The sequence below is a fragment of the Cololabis saira genome, chromosome 17 (genome assembly GCF_033807715.1).
Source record: "Cololabis saira isolate AMF1-May2022 chromosome 17, fColSai1.1, whole genome shotgun sequence".
NCBI classification, from domain to species: Eukaryota; Metazoa; Chordata; class Actinopteri; order Beloniformes; family Belonidae; genus Cololabis; species Cololabis saira.
The window spans coordinates 27,887,878-27,910,804 of NC_084603.1; the positions used below are offsets into that span (position 1 = coordinate 27,887,878).

The 22,927-nt window shown below is 38.5% G+C and overlaps 2 protein-coding genes across 2 annotated transcripts; one reads left to right on the plus strand and one right to left on the minus strand.

Moving 5' to 3' along the window:
• Positions 1-663: 663 nt before the first annotated feature.
• Positions 664-6,394, minus strand: mtrf1l (mitochondrial translational release factor 1-like). The gene is made up of 8 exons (XM_061744885.1): positions 5,370-6,394; positions 4,758-4,837; positions 4,482-4,586; positions 4,157-4,235; positions 3,382-3,545; positions 2,882-2,999; positions 1,541-1,677; positions 664-1,286 (listed from the first exon to the last, which is right to left on the minus strand). Exons 1-8 carry the CDS (start codon positions 5,773-5,775, stop codon positions 1,074-1,076), a joined length of 1,302 nt encoding a protein of 433 aa, XP_061600869.1. The 5' UTR covers positions 5,776-6,394; the 3' UTR covers positions 664-1,073.
• A 2,523-nt stretch (positions 6,395-8,917) lies between these two features.
• Positions 8,918-13,041, plus strand: fbxo5 (F-box protein 5). The gene is made up of 6 exons (XM_061744957.1): positions 8,918-9,016; positions 10,200-10,816; positions 11,160-11,330; positions 11,617-11,707; positions 11,810-12,028; positions 12,244-13,041. The coding sequence occupies exons 1-6, from the start codon at positions 8,921-8,923 to the stop codon at positions 12,502-12,504; spliced, it is 1,455 nt and encodes a 484-aa protein (XP_061600941.1). The 5' UTR covers positions 8,918-8,920; the 3' UTR covers positions 12,505-13,041.
• The last annotated feature ends 9,886 nt before the right edge of the window (positions 13,042-22,927 follow it).

Consider the following 22,927-nt stretch of genomic DNA (forward strand, 5'->3'; position numbering starts at 1 on the left):
CCCTTTCGTCATCCGTTCTTTTATTACCTTCTTTACATCCTTATTTCCTTTCTTTCTCCCTTCCATCTTTTCTCCCTTCCTTCCTCCCTTTCCTACTTCCTTCCTTCTTTCTTTTCTCCTTCCTTCCTTTCTTCTTTTTTCCCTTCCTTCCTTCTTTCCTCCTGCTCTCTCCTCCCTTCCTTTCTTCCTTCCTTCCTTATTTTCTCCCTTCCTTCCTTCCTTCCTTCCTTCCTTCCTTCCTTCCTTCCTTCCTTCCTTCCTTCCTTCCTTCCTTCCTTCCTTCCTTCCTTCCTTCCTTCCTTCCTTCCTTCCTTCCTTCCTTCCTTCCTTCCTTCCTTCCTTCCTTCCTTCCTTCCTTCCTTCCTTCCTTCCTTCCTTCCTTCCTTCCTTCCTTCCTTCCTTCCTCCCTTCCTCCCTTCCTCCTTCCTTGACCCGAAGACAGCACATGGGTTAAGAGAAAGATGTCAATCCACACTTTTGTCCACTAAAAATTAAAAAATAACAAGAATGAGTGAATATGTGGAACCAACAATATTCTGTAAAAGAAGATCAGCTCTTCTGTTTATTGTGCATGCATTTCTCTTGACTTTAAGCCCCCGGATCTGTACCTATTAAGAGTTATCCAGTGGTATGACCATGTTGATGAAAACAGAAAACAAGTCATTTGTTCGATGATTACATTCAATTTTAATACGTCAATCTTGTATTTCCAAGGAAATGTTTCTTTTCCTCGTCTCATTTCTCAAAAGGCCTCTCTCACAGTCGAAGAGATGAACAACTGCAGATTGAATTCTTGTAGTTAGTCCTTGCCAAAAATGTTTTCTCCAGTTTAATAGCAGAGATTATCAGTTACCTGAAAGCTTAAAAGTTTTTGAGTGTTTCAAAGTATGAATATCTGCAGCCGAGGTTCACAATCTTCGAGGAGCACTCCGTCCTCATTTTCAGTGTGTTGTGGTCTTTCTCTTTCACAGATTTTACTTCCAAACTTGAAACAGAGCAGGGATTACCAGTACCATAACTCTGGAACGTCACATAAACATGCAACAAGAAGTTTGTCTCTGTTAGGCCCAAATTTATGAGTCATCCTGGCAGCTGTCATCCAGCAGCTCCATGAGCGCTTCCTGATTGGAGAAGTCCTGCAACGACAGGTTCACCTCGTCCAGCAGATCCTCTCCTAGCAGGAAGCCTTTGACGTCGTGCACTGTCATCCCAATGCGGTGGTCTGTTATTCGGTCTTGGGGATAGTTGTAGGTCCGGATCTTCTCTGATCTGCCCCTGGTGCCAATCTAGAGGAAAAAGAAGCTGCTGTCAGTGTTCATTCATTTTAGATAGACCCATTTCTAGTCAGTTTTGCTAATTTTTTGTGTTGTCCATCTCTTAGCAGCATACAAAAATCCCCAATATTAAGATGCAAGGAGTTTTTTTCACTGATTCTATCTTGACATAATCAATCCACTCCAGCATCACATTTGTTTTACTATAACACCTGTATTCTATAATACCTGCAGATGTTGTTTCTATTTGACTGCATGTTTCTCACCTGGATTTTGCGCTGATTGTAGCGCTTGCTGGTCTCCTCCTCCAGCTTCATGCCGTACAGCTTTGCTCTCAGAGCCTTCATGGCTTTCTCTCTGTTCTTCAGCTGAGATCGCTCCTGCTGGCACTCAGCAACCACACCTACAAAATGCAAACATTTGAGGACTACGTTTAACAAGATTTCCCTCTGGCTTATGCTTTTTTCACAACTAATTTTAGGAATAAAATTCTGCACCAAATCTAACCTTGACATTTACACACAACTGTGCAAAAGCCCAACTTACAACAACAGACATTTACAGGAACCGGCAAGTCACAGGTTTTTATTTTCTATTCATTTGACCAAGATATAAAGTACACAACATCAAGCAATGACTTCAATTCATGTATCATCATGTATCAAGAGGATTTTCACATATACATGACCCCCCCTTTTTATTCTCTGAGATTAAATACAAACATTATATAATTTAAAGACTCAGTATTCTTGAAATGCTACAAGAGGAGGACAATACGCTTTTTAAATCATAAGTTCTACTTTAAAGTCTGTGTTCTGAAGTGACCTGACCTGCACAAAAAAAACTTTTTGTGTATTATTTTGCTACGACTGAGTTTTTATTCTCATGAGACAACAGAAGTGGTTAACCTCGCTGCCTCACAGAAAGATGGTTCAGTGTTGCTCTTGTGGCCTACATGTGGGTGAGGGCGTGATTTTCTGCCTGTGTTGGAAACCGGTCCAGGGCATGCTCTGTCTACTACTGTCAGAACTCTGCAACCGTCTAATGGTACAAACCGTCTTAAGATAATAAATAATCAGTAAACTGTTCTTCAAGTAACTCAAGTGCTGAGAAGCAATTGGTAGGGGTTGTAGGGAGAAACTCCTTCTTTAGATAAAAATATGTTCAACATAACTAACTGAGGGAGGGCACTCATCTGCTAGTGGTTGGAGGCGAGGTAACAGGAAAAATGAGACAAGAAAGAGACAGATAACCAGCTTTCACTTTCTGTTTTATACTGTATCTTAGCTTCCTTCTTTTTCAACCCATTATTTTGTTTTGTGCAAACTGTATATTTTTAATAAAGGGTAACTTTTGCTTACATCTTGGGACAAATTAAGTCACCCCTGAAGCACCTGCTGACTCATATCCCACTGCACATAAAGCTGAAATGTACAGTTTTTACTACCTGCCTCCAAACAGTCCTGAAAAGGATGAAGTGTGTACGGAAAACAGGTGGATGTTCTGTCTGACGGCTAAACAGTTGTGTGGTCAATGCTGCCATCCCACAGCATCCTTAAGCAGGAGTAGGAATTTGATGTTCAGTCTTTTGGGGGTTTTGTTTTTACCTGTTGGAAGATGAACTATTCTGACGGCGCTGTCTGTTGTGTTGACGTGTTGACCTCCAGCCCCACTCGCTCTCTTAGTTTCTATCCTCAGGTCCTTTGAGTTTATTGTGAAAGATATCTGTAAAGAACAGCCAAGACAGACAACAGCTGAGCAGAAGAAGAAACTGTCTCCTGTGTGAGGTATCTGCAGGGTAAATACAGTAAGTGCTGGTAATCATTGTGTACAAATGTACTGCTGCAACAAACCCTTAAATCAGAACAAATTAACTGAATTTTAACAAGTTCTTCATGGATTAAAGATTAAAAGATGTCCATATTTCTGCAGTTTGTATATTATCTTCATTATTTCAATCTAACTTCCATTCCCAACATAAATGCTTCCTACTAAGGAAGAGGCATAACCTGTCAATGTTTTTACATAAGCCATTCCTGCAGGAAACTGGGTTTTACTGAACTCAACGGTAGCTTGTGTGGCGTCCATCTATGTGGTGCAGCTGTACCTCGGTGGGTTGGGGCAGCACAGCCACAGTCATGGTGCTTGTATGCATCCGTCCCTGCCTTTCAGTCTTGGGGACCCTCTGAACTCGATGGACTCCAGCTTCAAACTTCATCCTCTTGTAGCTCTGATGACCACTGATGCTGGCTGAAGCATGACGTAGCCCACCTGGCATAGTCACAGGTAAACCATGAACACTATGTCATCGCAGTTTTAGTAAAAACGTTTACTTCAGCTTTATATGAGTGATACTTTTCACAGCCTCAATCATTTTATCGTACACGGGTGCAATGAGACGTTGTTATTCCAATTTTTCAAAAGGGAGGTTTTCCATCTCTTGACTTCAGTTTATAAAAATATCAATTTTGGTGAAATGCAAAAATGTACTGCACTCTTAAGAGTTTCTCTCTCCCTCTTCCTGTGCGAAGCAAAATGTATTGACATGTGAGCCAGTGATAAAGTAACAGCTCCCCCTTGTGTTTGTTATTGGCTACTGCAACGTAGAAACAGAACTACAGAGAAGGCTCAGTATCATTTCGCTGAGATATTAGCTGGATCAGTTGGTTACATACATCCCTTATATTTTGGCCACCTTCTTAAACTCCATCACTCTCCATGCTTCTAACATGGAAACACAACACGAAAACCAGTTTACTTCTTTTTAGACAGAGACATAAAATAATAGCTAATAAAAAACCCTTGTAATTCAGGAAGCATTTTACAAGAGGGTGCACTAAGGCTTTATGACCATGCCTGTCATCAAAGTAAAAGCTACTGACCGATTTCACTAGTCATGTGCTCCAGGACGTCGAAGGACCAACCATGGTGCTGAGAAAAGCCCTGGTACATGTCAAACACCTTTAGAGGACAGCAGACAGAACAACAGCATTTAGTTATGCGGAAAATATTCTACTGTGATTTAAAATAAGCCTGATAAGACACAAAATAAATACTAAAGTCAAGACTATGAATATTAATTTTAGTTTCTGTAATAAAACACTTGCATGCGCTTCAGCATGATCTCTTTCTATCACACTGTGACACATCTCTATTCAATAATAATAATTTTAACAAATCTATTTAAAATAATAACAGATAACAGACCTCAGCAGTAAACAGCATGGCCTCCTGACCACCAACACCTGCCGTTACCTCCAGGACGAGGTCACTTAGGTCGGCCTCCTCCTCTGGGATCAACCTATCTAGGATCTGATTGATCAAGCACATTGATATATGAAACATGAATGAATGTAATAGTAAAGAATAACAAATAATAACATTGTCAACTTGTTCATATGATTCCATTAGAAGATAAAGCAATGTCTTTTTTATGCAATTATTTTCCTTTATATTTCAGGATCTTGTCAGAAAGTGTTCTACCGTTAGTCTCAGGTCCTGAATATCTTGCAAACAGCCTTCTTTCTCGAGCTCTGCCAGTTCTCTCAAGGCTAGATCTTCATCTGTGGGAAAATAAATAAATAAAACATACACTTTAGCTAAGCATTGAGTATAATAATTTAAATTTGTTTATGGACAGAACTTTTTCCAAAATGCTTTTATTCTGGTAGCTAATGTATCAATCGCACTGACTTACTTTAACAAATATTTGACTTTATGTCAATGTTTCTCTGTGTATATGATGTTGCTATGCAGAATTGCAAATACAGAGGTGAAGCATTTATCCATAATTACTCATGATTACAGTAACATTAATGGTTGAATTCTTACAGTCTTGGTTGACTGGCTGAAATATACCTGAGAGCAGCTGTAATGATAAGAGATATGTGCATAAACCTTTCAGAATCAGAGTCAGAATTTATTGGCCAAGTTTGAACATTGCCTGACAAGGAATTTGACTCTGGTTATTTCGCTCACTGTACCCAGATTTAAAAATAGCAAACAGTAAATATAAACAAATGTGGCACTTATTAACATATATACAATTTAAAAAACTGAAAGGTGCAGCTTTGTTCAAACTATTCTGCATCTCACCCTTTAAGAGCACGTCAGTCTCCACGATCTCTTTCTGTTTTTTCTCCAGATCTCTGATGCTCTGAATGAGAGGAGCCAGCTTCATTACTGTGGTCCTCTTGGCCCTCATTTTACCTTCACTACACGGATCTTCTGTCAGATTATCACTGACCCCTTGTAAACACTTGCTGTACTCTGTTTCCATATTCTTCAGGTACTGCTGCAGAGATTTCTTTGCAAAAAGCTCATCCACCGAAAGCAGCTTCATCATCAATGGTACACCTGTGTGAAGAGTCCTTTTGCCTCTCCCAAAGTGATGGATAGCAGATTCATGAGCAGTTTGGGTGATCACAGGGAGAGATTTTTCTATACAGGGAATGCAATCCCTTCCTCTAGGAAGAAGGCTTGTGAGTCTTCTGTACGCCATTGCTTTAGCAGATTTGACTGGAAGATTGTCGCATCAGTGTAGCAGGAAACAGTCCTGGCTGTGCTGCTACTGCTCACACCGCCAAATCGCATTCAAAAATACTCTGCTTTAAAATAATTTGGATTTAATTACAAATCAATGCCTCCTATTTTCTATATTAAGATTAATTATGTACGAGACAAATAAAGTATTTAATTCGGCATGTATGTCATACGAGAAACACGCTTTACTTTTGTTGAAACCTTACAATAGGTTACAATTAATAATTGTTATAGTAAGTTCACGTCCCTGGCAGCTACAGTGGGTATAGGATCAAAATCTTACATCGTAATCATAAATTAAATTCAAAGATATTGATATAAATGTCTGTTAAGGCGTAATGTTGCTAATAAAACCAGATTTAAATCCGGAAACTATAACACGACCATTTGACAGGGTAAACAAAACACATTTCAGTGCTAAAATGCCTCCCTGAAATGATCCAAAGCCTTCATCAGATATTCATCTGCAGCCGGAAACATCGTCGTGTTTACGTTTCAGTCATTTGTTGTCATAAAATACTCCAGTAGCGATTTTTGTGATGCTTGCTCCAAAAACACAGCTCTTACACCACCTTGCAGAAGGGCGCTGACATGTTGAATGATCTTCCTCGCTGGAAATCTTTCTCGACAACTGGCAACAGCGCCAACCTGCGGGAGGGTTGCGTTCCTACAGTCCGGTCTCATCCGCTAGTCTCTTTTAGTATTTTTTTATCAGAGGGGGGTTGGGTAGCCAAAAATTGTACTCAAGTAAAAGTACTGTTACTTCATATTAATATGACTCAAGTACAAGTAAGAAGTAGTCATCCAAATAATTACTTGAGTAAAAGTAAAAAGGTACTTGGTGAAAAAACTACTCAAGTACTGAGTAACTGTTGAGTAACGTCTGATTTATTTTTTTAACACAACCATTCAAACAGACAAAAGTACAAAATAATCATCTTCAGGCAAATTAAATGAATAAAATAATAAAATAAATTAAAATTAATAAAAAATAGCTTAGATTAAAATAATCTTAAAGTAAATTCAAGTACTTTAATAAATAATAAAATAAATAAAATAATAACAGAATAAAAAAATAAATTAAGCACAAGTAGCACAAAATTTCAAGCCTTTGTACTTTTCTTTTTTAACCAGAACTAGAACAAGCCCATGAACTCATATAAATTCTGTGTGTGTGTTCGAGTCTGTGTATATGTGACAAAACATGCAAAAACAAACATTTTTCCCAAAGAATCACCCAGTGATGTCATGAGATTACGCGGAAAAAAGGGATAAAAGAAAAGTAACAGCTCAACGTAGCCTAATGTAGCAGAGTAAGAGTAACAGTTTCTTCTTCACAAATCTACTCAAGTAAAAGTAAAAAGTATAGTGATTCAAAACTACTCCTAAAAGTACAAAATTTCCCAAAACTTACTCAAGTAAATGTAACGGAGTAAATGTAACTCGTTACCCACCTCTGATTTACATAATCAAATAATGCATTATTGTCTATTACTTAAAAACGATATCTGCTGTGATTAAACATATCTGATGTGAAATTCTGCTCATTTTGAATAATACATTCAGAGATTGATGCAACATTATGCACAAATGAAATAAACTGTAACTCATTATTACTCCCCTTTTTTAGTTTTTTTATTACTCCACTTTTCAACTAAATCAAACCATCCCACAGATACACAGTGATATATAGTGTAACTGAAAAATAAAGAAAAAATAAACAAGAGATACAGCTAAATAATATCATAAAGGTATACTGTCTTTGCACATGATATCATAAAGTTAACTGCAAGATACTCGTCACAGCACTGTATTTTGAATATATGGCATGCTTCTTGCCACAGATTAACTGCATGTAGTGGTAATGTGAAAATAGTTTTTCAGCAAAAGTTAAATTGAGTTAGATTTGAAACCATGGGCTTAAACAAATTAAAAAAAGACTTAAATATTCGACAATGGAGTTGGCTTTTAGTTTCATACACTGGATATACATGTCAATTACAGTGGAAATGACTGTGACGTGAAATTTGACTTAAAAAAGAAAACAGGACAGATGCAGGGACTAGCGTTTAATTTGCATTCCTACATGTAAAGATGCCCCACAAACCACATACAAGTCTACTGACCTTTACTGTGTAGCTATCTGAAACCAACAAACACACACACACACACACACACACACACACACACACACACACACACACACACACACACACACACACACACACACACACACACACACACACACACACACACAGACAAAACTTCCTCAGTTTGGTTTCTTTCAAGATTCACTTCACACATTCCAGCCTGGGGTGTGAGCTCACTGCCCTGTGAATGGCTGCTCTTGTAGATCTTTTCTCAAACATTAGGACTCCAAAGACAAATGAGCCCCAACCTTAACCCCATCCCCCTCCTGTCTGTCTTTTTTTTTTAACACTTGCCTTTTAACAGTAAATGCATGTAAAAAATAATAGCATAGGCCTTATTTAATGTTATGTTATCATCTCTTGCACTTTGTGTTGCAGTGCCACATGAGAAGTGCATTACTAATAAAAGTTTAATTGATTGAGATGTTTCACATATGCATCAAAATGAACAATAATATAGACTCAAATCTTAGGTAGGAGCGCAAGATGCTCTTTTTTGTAATTGTATTTAACTTTGCAATAGTAAGGGGCATAGATACACACGTGTAGCCTATATATCCATGAGGAGCCTAGACGGATGTCTTGCTGTAGCACAGAATGGAGCAGCCGACTGCTCCAAAAATATTCCTAATTAGAGCAAAGTGTAACCTACAATTAAGTTCCCTTGAGATATAAATGATTTTAAGGAGGTTATCTGGGGGATGATCACTTTTATAGCCACAGACTGAATAAAAACTATACAGCATAGAATCAGGTCACTTTTTTACTCCGTGTTTCCAGTCGGATGGAAATCTAGTGGGACCACGTTGACTGCGATCTGACGTCCCTATAAAGTCAAATCTGATTGGTCGACGTTTTAAAGGGACGAACACCCACTTTGCTCTGATTGGTTTGCGCCTTTTACATACCCGATTTAAAATAACTGGCGCATTTTTAGTTGTGAACACTAGTTTAATGTTGCAGGCGGACGGTCGTGTCATTTGTACTGCAGCTCAGCGGGTAAAAGGAGGGAAGAGAGTTGTTCTCGGTCACCTGGACTGCAGACCCGAGGTAAGAGTCTTCCTCACATATTCTGCAGGTGCAAACGTATATTATATACCGGAGTGTCGTGGTTTAACAGCAGCTTTAGCAATACTGAGCACCAGCTCGGTCATTCTGCCAGTCCTTCAGTGTTAAGCATTTAATCCAAACTAACACCGACAACCTAAAGAATATTGTATTTGAGATTCTGTTTAAAATAGTCTTTTAAGTGTTGAATAATTGCATTAAAAACCGGCTAAGGTGAAGCTGGTTCTTAATTGAAAGCTACCTGCTCAAAAGCTACCACACAATATACGTGACTAAATATTCAGGTCGATGAAGTTTATTTCAACATATGTATTTTAACTTGCACCAGGATACAACCAGACACTTAATTATAAAGTAACTTGTAGCATTAAGAGATGTAAAACGAGGACCTTCGCGTCATCACCATCTTTCCGCCAAATCGCGTCGCGCCAAAAAGATTTGTTTTAGAAAATACTCATCTATAGCGTCTCTTTGCTTTAACCTGAGTGATGAGGTGAGGTTAGTATTCATTTACAATTATACTTGTTTCATGTCGGGTGACTTGATTGTCAACTTTTGAAAGTAGATTCAGTTAAGTTGGTTTGCACGGAAGAAGCCGTTCTGACTAGCAGGCTTAAGTCGCAGTTTATACATATCTTTTTTTTTCATAATATTTTATTGATTTTCAGTATTAACACAAAAGGTATAAATCAAAAACAGAATACAATACAAACAAAAAGAAAAGAAAAGGGCAATCGACACATCTATAGATACAACACAGTTACTGTGTAAATTAAAAAAATTTATATTGTGTAGTACACACACCGAGCACATCAGAAGGTAAACTGCAAGAGTACAGCTGGGGGTCTAAAATCCAAAGAATCGCTTCCTTTATAAATCAAGGCAGATAGATCCCTGGGCAAATGGTTTATAAGAGGCCACCAAATTTTCATGAAGTTATCTTCCCTATCTTTTAATTTGGCACTGAGTCTTTCCATCGGAAGAACTGTAGATTTCTCTATACCATTGGGTTACTGATGGAGGTTTCTCATGAATCCAATTGAACAGAATGCACTTTCTAGCTACGCAGAGAAGCCTACTAAGTAGCTTGGCTCTACCAGGATCCAATACTCCAAATTTTGGTTTATACATATCTTAACTTTTGCTTTTTGTCTTATTTCTGTAGGAATCAACATACTCAAGTGTGCGTATGTTTCACTGTGAAAGGGTTACCATGAAACACCCTTACCACGAGGCCAGGAGAGACGGCACTATGGAGAAAAGCTTTGCAGCAGAGTCGAAGCTGCTGCAGCTCAAAGCCTCTCCGGTGAAGGAGCCCAACCCCATCAAAGCTCCCTCTCCAGAGGTCACCAACACCCTGTTTGCTATCAAGAACCTCGTCAGTGCAGTCCACAACAAGGAAAACAGCACCACGACGGAACACGAGCAGACACAGGATGAATGCTTTGAAGATAGTGGCTATTTATCTTTGCACAATAGTCGGATCGAGTGTCACCATGAAGAGGAAGGCCTTGTTCAGGAGAAACCAGCAGCAGGGCTCTCTGCTGCCGCAGCACACCCAGAAAAGACTGCTGTCTCAAAGGATTCTCCTACTAAATGCCAAGGGAGGACTAAACCCAGCCATCAAGCGTCTCTGGCGGTTTCCACTCCTGTGGGTCGTTCAGTGAGAAGGACACTGTCATCAACCCCCTCCGACCGACACACTGACCACAACCTGCCCATTCTCAGGTTTGAGCAGGTTGTATGTGAAGAACTTGCTAAGAACTACAAGAAGAATAAGAGGTGAGATTCTATTATTTTAGCATGATGATGTTCATCAGAGGGGAATATAATTACTTATTTTGTTAGTTGAACTAACACTGGGGGATATTTGTGGTTAGAGAAGTCTGACTGTTTCTCCAATAGGAAGTAGTTCTGTTAAATGAGTTGCTCTCTATCTTGCGAAACCAGATTTGCGTCTAGAAAAGAGCTTTACAACCCCCTCTATTTCCTTTGTAATGTCCTGTCAGAATGAACACCTGAAGACTTAACCTTTGTCTAATTTCACTGGGTGGTTGTTGTATTTGATTCAAATGTGTGACCGTCATTGTCTTAAACTAGTCTTGTTTCTTTTTTTTTTTTAAAGATATGACTGGAGCATCATCTCAAAGGTGGCAGAGAACCATCTTTTGGATCGTGTGATTGGGGGTCATATGGGTCTGGAATATGTCGATATGTTTACGTCTCTGCTGTCCAGGAATATGAGAAGCATCCTAACCAACATCCTGGCACTGCTGGGGGAAATGGATCTCATTAGGTAAAGGAAACCTTCACTATCAGTAGAGATGGTTGAGAAGCAAATAGGCATGTTGATTCTTATCAGCAAACATCTTATAAGAGAAACAGGAAATTCAGGTTAAATCAGGAACAACTGCTATTGCAGCCCAAAGTTTATACAGTCTTATCTGATGAAGTAACTGGTCAAGCTCATGACCTTCTCATTTTGGAAAATTTGTATGGACATTTAAGTAACTTAATCTGGTTCAGGGTTTTTTTCATGTTCTTTTCCTCTATATTCAAGTTCTTGTTTTATCACTTTGCAGCTGTAAGAAAGTGAGTCGGACGTGGAGGAAGATAATCTGTGAGGATACAGCAGCTATGAGAAGGTGTCAGCAAGCCGAGACAGCACTCAGGGTGAGAAAACTACTGTAAAACACAGTATGGACGTCTTATCCATCGCAAACGGAGTCCATGACCTAAGGGCAGATGTACTGATATTACTTTTACCTTTTCTAGGAGTCGAGGAGCTCTCTGAGGCAGAAGGCTTCTGGTCTGACGAGAGATGTGACTATGTCCAGGGTGGTGTTATCCTGCATGCAGACTCTGGCTTCCTCAAGTGCACCTTCATCATCCTCTTCCTTGTCCACTCCAAGCTCTAAGAGCAATAGACGGACACCTTCCGTCCAGGACAGCACACCTAAAAATCAGTCTACACGCTTCAATCAATTCACGCAGGCAAGTGTTATTAAAACTATGTTTTCACCTCCACTCTTTAGATCATTTGAAAGTAGTTTTTGCATGAACTGATAGTTGTATCTGATCTAGGACGCATCAGGTGTGTTGAACATCAAAATCTGCTCTATGGCTGTGCTGTGTTGCTTTTATTGCAAGTAAACTCTGTGTAAAGCCTCACTTTTCAATAAACATGACCATCTTTTTTCTCTTTCCAGGCTGCCAGCAGGCTAAAAAATCACGAGTCTCAGCGGTGCTGCAGGCGTTGTGGCTCACCGGCTACCCATTTAAGCGAGGTTCAAAGGGCCACCTGCACTCGCTCCAGCTGCCTCTTTGACTTTTGCACCCGTTGTCAAGAACCTTTCCATGGCTCGACGCCCTGCCGAATGGTGCAGCCAAAATCCCAATTCTCTACCTCCAAGACAAATCCAATCCTACCCGGGAGTGCTCGCAGCAAGAGGAGCATCAGACGCCTCTGATGGTGTTTTTGTTCTGATCGTTTTTAAATGGCCAGGGTCATCGTCAACAACATTTCCAGTGGCTCTGCCAGAACTTCTGGCTGCTTTTATTCAGGCCCAAGGTGGAAATGGCAATATTATTTGTGCTTTTATGGGGGGGGTGAAGAAAAGAACTTTGTCATGCAGATCTCTGAATCAAACGAGGGAAGCACTTATGTCACTGCACAACCAGAAAGTGTCATTGGAGCATCAGAGACCTCTTATTCCCCAAAAAGAAGTATAAAATGTCAGGCTTTAAATGTTGCAGTTTTGTTTTTTTAAGAATTAAATTGCTGTAAATACAATGTTGTTTTTACAAAGTTTTAAATATTTTTAATAAATGCTAATCTCAGGTTTAGTTCTGATTTACTGCATTTGTATATTTATCTGTAAATAGACTATTCATAAAGGTTATCCTGTTGTTTGTATACTTGTCAACATGTTCACAGACCTCAGTTTTTCATGAGTGAGTTTGTCTCATCTTTAAAGGAAACTTTTCAATGTTGCATAATAACAATAAACTGCTTTATACTTATTACATGTAAGCTGGCTTTTCATTCTTAAAGATGGTCAAAAATTAAGGACATGACTCCTTTTGTTCTAAAGTCACTGCAACAGGTAGCAGCCAAGATGTTGAGCTCAAGCAGCACATTCATTTGGGTTTATCTTTCAAAAGGTAAGTTACTGCTCCTTTGAATGTCCTGAAGACACCATGGTGGTTGCTGTTGGCACCGTTGTACTCCTTTACATAGAACCAAAACATCCATGTTTAGGTTGGTTGGTGGCTTGAAAGCTGCCTATGAAATGAGAGAACATGGATTGCTTCTGTGGGGGACTGGCGACCTGTCCAGGGTGACCCCTGCCTTTCGGCTGTAATGAGCTGGGATTGGTTCCAGCAGACCCCCGCGACCCTGCAAAGGATAAAAGTGAGTATAGAAAATGGCTGGATGGAAGAATATCCTGATTTTATTGCACTAGAGGGCAGCATTGCTTGCTCTCTCGGGGCCCTCATCTGACATTCATTTCCGTCACTGTACTCTTGTTGAAATGTTCAAATGAGAGCTACTGACAACAGAACAGAGATCTGCACACCCTCCATAATCAAAACAAAGAAAAATTGTTTCATGTAATATTAAAAAAAATCAATAAAATAAATTGAAAAAGACAACTACCCAGTGTATTCATACAAGTGTATTTTAAATGCAAAAAAGTAATGTTTCTGTGTATTTCATATATCGGGGATAAAGTGAACCAGTTCTCATTTCTGTGATACTCTGATCACACCAGAGCCTGTGTTTTCCAGTCCAAACTGGCCAATCAGGTAAAAAGACACATTTTATTTTATTACAACATGGCTCATAGTCAAACAATGTTACACACTTTAAGTATCCTTTTTCATCCAATATCAAATACTGTATATTACTTTATCTTTTGAAAGAAAAGGTGATTAATCACCATCTTTCTGAACAAATTTCATCAGCATGGAGATGGTGGCGTTGACACTGTTCTTTTTTCTGCTATCGGTTTGTGTAGATTAAACCCTTAAATGCATTTTCTCCAACAGTTTTCCATTACTCTTCATTTTTGTTTTGCATGACCATGTTATTCAATTACATTTTATATCATCTTAAATACTGCTTAGCCTGCAGGATCCCTGGTCATCATTTTCTTTGTGATTTTGTTTCTTGTGAATGAACCTTAATTCTTCTGATTTTTTACACACATTAGAAACAAAATTAATGGTTAATAAGCCTTTATTACTCTCATTTTAATAACTGACATGCGCAAAATATTCTTCCAGTTCACCTTTATGTCCTATGATACCACAATGAACCGAAATATCAGGTAAAATACCATCTCCAGAACCATCTTCATCAAAACTGGGACCTCAGGAAAGTACCAACAATCGCTGACTTTGGAGAAATTCCTCAAACAATATCTGCTATTTCCCTTAAAGTTTTAGCCTTTGCTTATTAAAAGAGTTATGAATCTGCAAATAGCATCACTGACATTATATTGATACCCTTGACATTTAAAAAATGACCCATTTATCTTTCACCTCCATCTCTTGTAGCTAAGTTGCTGCATGTGCTGTGGTTCTGTTGTGATGACGCATCTACACATCAGTCAGCTCTTATTCAGCTCCAGCATGAAAATAGCTTCTGTTCATTGGGATGTCCTGTGGCATGGAAAACCCTCGGAAAGTGCTGCTGTGATAGCTGTTGTCTTTTATTTCATACATTTTGACAGGCCATATCATTCAAAGTGCATGTGTATTGAATTTAATGACTGCTTGGTTCCATGTCTGCTCACAGAATTTATAAAGTTAGATATTATTGTGTCAGTGGGAAGAATACTTAACTGGTTTTCATATATTTGTGGATTGTGCATAGTTCTACCTCAGCAGAGGATTCATCTGCTGAGGATGAACTCACAGAGTTTGTGAGAAGCTCCTACATGTCTTTCATGGTTCATTTATCGAGAATCTTTTGACATTGTCTTTTATTTGTCGGTTTAGTGGTCCTTCAGTAAATGACAGGGACAGCCTGAATGGCATTGTTTAAGCGTACTCAAAGATCATTGGTGTTTAGCTGAGATCTGGCCTTGTTCTGGAAGAGAGATTTTACTCTAGTCTTCAGGTCAACGTTATTAGATGTTTGCAACTAAAACTAATTGGTATTCCAAGAAATTCATCCCATCTGCATCTACTACTACTACTACTACTACTACTGTCATTTAGCAGACGCTTTTATCCAAAGCGCCTTACATCTGAGAGAACAACACAAGCAAGAAATCACATAGTTCAGGTCCAGCTGGATCAGTGCTGGTCAGACTGCTGACAGTCCAGTTGGACGCAGGTGCTGCCATGCTAGGGCTGGAGGATTTTTTTTTGTGTTTCCTTCCTGCCCAACACAACAGTCCATTTATACAAGAAAGCTACATCTTAAAAGACACCATCATGCATCATCTTGTCATAAGTGCATGCAGCTTACTCAGTGCTGAGTTCTGCAAAGAGCTGGACAAATCTTCTAACTAATTCTGATGAGCAGAGAAGTTTACTAGATGCAGAAATGCTCCTTAAAGAGCTGAGTCTTTAGGTCACCTGTAAAAGTAGGGACAGACCCTGCAGATCAGACAGTTTGGTAGGTCGTTCCACTATCGGGGAACAATGGAGGAGGATAGTCTGGCTACTGATTTCCCCCTACGTTGGGGTGGAAGCACCAGACATCTTTCACTGACTGAGCTGAGCTGTCGAGAGGGAGTGTATCTCTGGATGAAGCAGTGAAGGTAGGCAGGAGCTGTTTGGGTAATTGTGTGGTAGCCAGAAGCAGAGCTTAGAACTTGTTGCGCGCTGCAACTGGAAGCCAGTGCAGGGAGATTAGCAGCAGAAAATAAGTAAATAAATTAAAAATAATCAAAGTAAATTGTATATTAGTGACCCTAACCATCGATCCATCCAGTTTCTATACCCGTTTTATCCTTTGCAGGGTGTCTGCTGGATCCTATCCCAGCTCCTTACAGGCGAGAGGCAGGGGTTCACCCTGGACAGGTCGCCAGTCTATCGCAGGGTCACATAGACACACAGACAACATGGATTTTTTTTAATTCAAGGAAAAGTTGATATCTAATGAACATTTATTTTCCCAACAAGGACATCAAATATTAGTATAATGTAAGGCTAATGTGGCTTAAAGTAAGAACATCTGAGAGGCCATGGATGTGTTAATATAAGAGCGACGTGAGCAGCAGCTGCACTCCTAACATGTAAGAAAATGTCATGATGATGGCACTAAATGGACAATGTTGTAAAACACCAGAGCTCCTGATGGAGCTGCTGTGGGGGCTGCTGATTAATCTGTGCTGTGGCCTTTCACTCCCCTCCGCCACTCAGGATCATTTATCTGGCAGATTTATTGATCGGCTGCTGCACACAGCCACATCCCGACACAATGAGACCTGCTGCTTGTTGTAAAAGTCATTAGAGCAAAGTGTTACATCTCTTTCTGTGTGCAAGTGTGTTTCTGATAAACTGTTGAAGACCAGGCACCATGGTAAGCTTTGTCCGCACCAAGCACAAGCTATGGGTTTGGAGAAGAAACACCTTGGAGAGATAGGTCTGCATCTTGTCCACATCCATATATTTATTTTCACAAGATTCTTCAATGTAATTCTTCTTGAAATTTCTCAGCCTATTTTTGCTCCTTCATCTGCTCCTCTTTTAAAGTTCAACCATGTTCTACTTTTAGCCCTTTTCTGCCTAAGGACTGAGGAAGCAAGAGTGGGTGGATGACAAGGCAACATCCGGACCATGTGAGCTGTGTCTTTTTCGGGTTGATGATCTTGATGCGCAGTGACTTCCACAGGTCAATTGACAGTATGCCACCAAAGCTGAACTGTAAAAGTCCTGAAATGAGACTGTCACTTGATCGCCTCCAGATAATCATGAACGAAACAGGAAGTGAATCAAGAAGAGAGCACGACAAACACGCTAAGTTTGCAGCTACGCTGTGAGCAGGGTTACAGTTTGTAGCAGCACAAATGTTTTTTACGTTTTATTGAAGTTATGCTTTTGAAAATACATATTTATAGTTTTAAAGGGACTTTCCCTTCAAAAACCGAATAATAAAAGCTTGTCAGTCTGCTTTTGATCTGTTTCATTGACACCTTGAATAAATGTTTAAGATCCAAGTCAACTTTGGAGACTGGACTTACATTTATTTCACCCTCTTCACAAAAACTACTCACCTCCTCTTTCTAAACAGTTTTGATGAGGGAAGCTTGATATATCCCCTGCATATGAAGCAGACCAAATTTATGAACAAGCTAGTTATAGTACACTTAACTAAGCATGCGTTAGGATGGTAAATGTACTAACTTACTAACTAACATACCCGGTTAGTGGCTACCAATTTACTCATATGTACATCTCAATCAAAATAGCATTTGTTTTATTTTTGGAGGTGACAAAGGTAACCTATCAAATATTTGACTGGAACGTTTTAATTTGATCCCTTTCATCGTTAGATTATCCCCAGTGGTAAAGTCACAGGTGCTATTAGACATATATCAAATGTTTAGATAAAATGAGAGAGAATGTAAAATAAAAACATTATTCTTAAGGTGTTTTTGTGTCTTTGTGTCTAAGGACTTAGCAACAAAAACTGACTTTCTTTGCATTCTTTTTATGGTAGATTTGATGAATGGTCAGGATCTTCTTTTATGACATTTTTCCAAGTAATTTGTGTGCTATGGAGTGATGCTTAAGTACACGACGATTAGATAGTAACATAGTAAGACCCATGTATGTCTCCAGTAAGGGTATTGATGGTGAAAGGAACCACTTTCACCTTAAGCAACAGGCCCACGCATGCACACATTGCTTGGTGTTAACAGGCTGCAGTCCTTTTGCTCTGTCTATTTTTACTCTGTTTGGTCCATTAAGATCAGCAGTGATGATAGTTAATGAGTGAAGCCTCTTCACAAAGCAGCCAGTAATCGCAAATGCCCTGAGCAGCGGACACACGCGCATGCACAAAAAGTGAGTGAGTGAGAAAAACAACACGCTACATGTGCAGGCTATGTTGGAAACTATCCACCCATCAAAGCGTTAACATATTTTTTGTAGAAAATAAAGTTCAAAACATTTGTATGTTCTATGGGTTATTACGTCTTTGTGATGCCACATGGGTTTACTTTTCTGTTTACATTTGCAGCTTTCATTTTGAGATATATTTTGGGATATATTTCAGATTCTTTTACTTTAGAGAGCTTTTCATACATCATATTATAATTTTTCAAGACTTACTTTAAAGGTATAGGGGATAACGTTCACAGAAAAGCTAGATTTAAAGGTTTTAGATTAATTTTAACATATCACGTGGTCTGTTTCTTAACAATTCTTTAATACATAGATGTTTGAGGTTAGCAAGGCAAGGCAAGGCAAGTTTATTTATATAGCACAATTCAACACAAGGTAATTTGTAGTGCTTTACATTGACATTAAAAGCGGCAAGACATAATTAGACAGTAAATAACAAATAAGATTGAATAAAATTATGAATAATATGATAAGAAAAGAAGTAAAATAATAAAAAGCACAAGCTGTTAAAAATAGCACTCATATATAGAAAGATATTCAATTCAGGTTTAGAAATGTGAATTTCTGACATTGTATTTAATCTTGCAATGACTAATTTCAACAAAATGTGCTAGTTCTTGAGGTCATCTTGATTGTCACTTGTTTCTGTGGGACTTTGATAAACACACGTCCGGCTGAATTTTCTTTCCCCTTCTCTTTCGTCCTGTTTTGGTGGTCGCACTTTTATAGTTTTCCTTTTCTATTTGGCTAACGCGCAGAAACAAGTCTGGTCGTCAATGAGCATGTTAGCAAGTTGACTGTATCTGAAAGCATGACTTGCCCAGTCATGACCTCACTGTGCTGTTATCATCGCTGTACAATATCATATTGTCTGAATTAAATTAGCATGATGTCAAACTATGAGTTAAATCGTATATCACGGTATTTGTAAAATGCATTGTTATAAAATTTCTTGCTCACTTTAATCTGATGTAAATCAAGCCCTGAAGAATGTTGCTTTAGTCAAATATCTGATACTATTTTGACTCTCATGAGCAAAGTCAAGCAGAGAAGCATTGACTAAAAGGATATATCAGCTTGTCGATCTCCATAGAACAATCACAGTACCTTAGCTGGGCTTTAAGAAAGGCTGAATGTATTTAATAAAACAAAACAAGGAGTAATATCTCCGTTTTTCCCTTTAAGGGGTTGCTACAGCAGATCAGTATTCTGGATATTGATTCGGCTTGGGTTTTACAGTGGATCCCTTTCCTAACACAACCCCTCCCAACGATCCAAGCTTGAGACTGACACTTTGAGAACTGTGGCTTGGGACCCGTTAGTGCAGTGTTTCCTCAGCCCTGTTCCTCGGGGGAAAACTGTCCTGCATGCTTTAGACCGCTCCTTGCCTCAACACACCTGAACAGCCTTTTTTATCAGGGTGAATTGAAAAGGGGAAACATCAAAACATTTCAGGAGAGTGTGTTTCCCCCCCATAAGGTAGGGGATTTATTCAGTAACCTCCGGTTGGAAGTTTTCTGATTGTTTTCTTTTCATCCTTATCCTGCCCTATGATCTTGTGGTCCTGTCTCTGTTCTCATCTTCAATATATTTCTGCTGCATATTCTCTAATTGCTTGTTCACTTCAGCTGCTAACTGCTTCAGCTGGTTATCCATATCTGTGACTGATTACAACTGCTGAGCATTTAAGCTCCACTTGTCCATCTCCCAGAGCCGAATTGTCTGGGTCAAACTGGAAGTCATGTTGTTTTCCCTGACAGCAGTTGGCTTAAGTTTTGATGCTGTTTGTTTATTGGTTACTGTCTCGTGGTAAACCTCTTTCAGAGCAGGATGCTCGTATTAGTCAGACTTTCTGTGTACCATTGGCTTTGATGATAGCTTTCTGTGTTTTTACCTGTGAGCCAAGCTTCCACATGCATTTGACTCTTCTGTTCAGGAGCTAGTTCTCTTGCAAAAATGAAAAGAGATAAAATTCAATTAAAAAGTCCAAATTCTTTTTTTTCTCAATTTCTTCAGTAGGTGCTAGCTTTAATGCTTGGAAACGATATTAAAAAAAAGCATGTATGTCAATTAAGCTTTCTTTATTGTAGGAAAGAGCAAAATTGACATTTTCTATTAATGCCACATATTACAACTTTGACTTGGGGTTTCGGGGCCTGAGAAAAAATAACTTTGCACTTCTTTAATCTCCTGTCTTTATCTTTTCTAGCAGTAACTTTAAAAGAACAGAGAGGTGGGACACTAACTGGGAAGTTTGCTAATGGTGTGATTAATGGTAACATGGATAAAAATAGACATGTTTCATACATTTAATCATCACGGAACTCTTTAGAAATGACACGGTGAATCAAACCATTATCCAGAGTCACACTAAAGGTGTAAAGATCTGTTAAATTTAAAGGTGTAACATAGCATTGAATGTGAAGGCTGTGCTTTTATTGCATCAAAAAAAGCAGTGATTAGTGATTTTAGTAATACAGAAAAACATACAGTGGTTTGTGGTGGCTCATGTGTAATCAGGAATACAGTGTATGTCACTATAAGATAGACTGTGATTTGTTAGTGCTTCCATTCCCTTTGTGTCAATAATGCAAATTCAGACTGGATAAATAGTTTTTTTTTGTGGAAAATCCTGTCAATACTTTATTATTACATTATTACAACATTTAGATACATCACATTATACATTTCTGTATTTCTTATCCTATACTTCTAGTTTCTTGACCAATGGTCTTGACAATTCAGAGTGTATTTTTCTTACTGACTACTGTATTAACACACTTTGTGTGAACAAATGTGCCTATTTCTAAAACTTGAAACAATAGAAAATAATAATGTTGCCTTTCTGTAATAAATTTAATTTTTTTTGCCACTATATTCAATTGAGGAATATCAGCTTATTTGTTTTTTCAATCAGCGTGGCTATTATAGTCCATGTAAGGAAATCTCTTTGGTCATGTTTAGTCAAATATTCTTATTTTATTACAATTCATTATCTACACATGATTCTTACATTTCCCACAACCATTTTCCACTTATGTTTTAAAAATATTCCTTTTTAATGTCACAACAACAGAAAACTCTTTGTTTTGCTGTGAAGACTTGACCATCATATATTGAGCTGGATGTGCCTGTAACTTTGTCCAAGTCATTCTACTTGGAAGACCACAGAGAGGATTTTCTCAGACATGTACTCACAAATGCCAGGACAAAACACTGAGAGGGTAAACTCCCTCCCCAGTTCTTAATCATTGACTAAGTATGATTTTTTTCAGTTCTGAAGATTTAGCCACATCTATGATTAGTCCTTTGAGTTATTTTTGATAATAACAAATAAACAGTTTTAATGATTTATTCAACCCATTCCCAAACATAAAATGAAATCTTGAAGAATTTCACAAAAAGATAATTTAATAAAAATAGCTAGGACTAAATGAGGGAGCAGGATGCTGAATCTTATGACTGACTACCTTCAATATTGTCATGTTTTAGGGTGTTTCTGTAGGGGTTTGACTTTTATTACTTGTGTTTTACTTGGTTCTTTAATTTTGGTCTTGTGTTTGTGACCTGTTTCCTGTTTTATTTTGAAAGGCCGTGTCCTTGGATTTAGTTCTTTCCTTTCCTTTCCATGATCCTGATTGTTTGCATCTGTTTCAACCCCATTGATATCTTGTGTTGTCTTTCCGTTTCTTCCTGCTGGTCAGTTTGTTCTTCAACCTTATCTGTTTTGCATTTTTTAGGTCATTCGTTTGGAGTTCTTATGTTTTCTGTAAGTTTTTTTTTTCTTTAACTTTTTGTCCTAAGTTTTCGGGTTCCTGTCTAAGCAGGACTTTTTGTCGAAGTACTTTTCTGTTTTGGAACCCCTGCCATCTCATGTCCTGCATTTTGGTCCTCTGCACTCACACCACAACACATATTTTGTTTAGGTTTGACAATATGTTTCATATCCTGAGTGGGATGAAATAATTATGATGTGCCTCCTGACTGGTCTAATTGCTATAGCTGCATTTGGCGGTTCTTACTATTTAAGTTGTGGTTGTGTGACCTCTCGGGTTTAGGGGCTTAAATTTATATCCGCATTTACATTTGTAAGGTATGTTGAAGCTAGATAACAGATTTCAAATAGAGCACTTCACACAGGGAAGATGAATGAAGTGGAGAGGAGGGGCTAGCGCTACAACCAAAAACCTGATGCTGTAGGTACTGTAGGTATAAAAAGCATTCTTGAAATGACAGCCCTTTTACTGTACTGTATTGTTAGGATATTTTGATCAAAACAGGCCCAACACATTTCATCAAATATTCTCAACTTTTGAATAAAAAGAGCACAATTAAATGCTCTTTAAGACAAAAAAAGGTACAAGACCAAGTTGAAAAGTGAGCAGCAGCTATATGTTGCTGTCCATGGTGCTGAAGTTTATGTTTCATATTTCTAGTCAAACAGTTCATCGGTTGCACTTCCTTTCAGTTGTTTTTCTTTCAGCTGCAACTGGACAAAGTGATGAATTCTACTGTCACCTTATATCATCCAGGTCTTCTTCCACCCCACTTTTGCAGAAAAGTAATTGTAAAAATGTGCTTTGTGTTGAGACTCGGATATTGAGACCTCAGTCTCATTCAATACATGTTTTATATGCACTAAAGTTTGTTTTAGCGAGTAGTTTTAAAACTTAGGAGCAAGATTATGCTTGTCAATCTTAAAACACTGAGAATTAAATTGATTGTATGAACACTGGGAAACAATGAATATTCCCAAGCTGCCTTTGTTTTACTAGCAAATATTATGTGGTCTGTCTTTTTAATGGA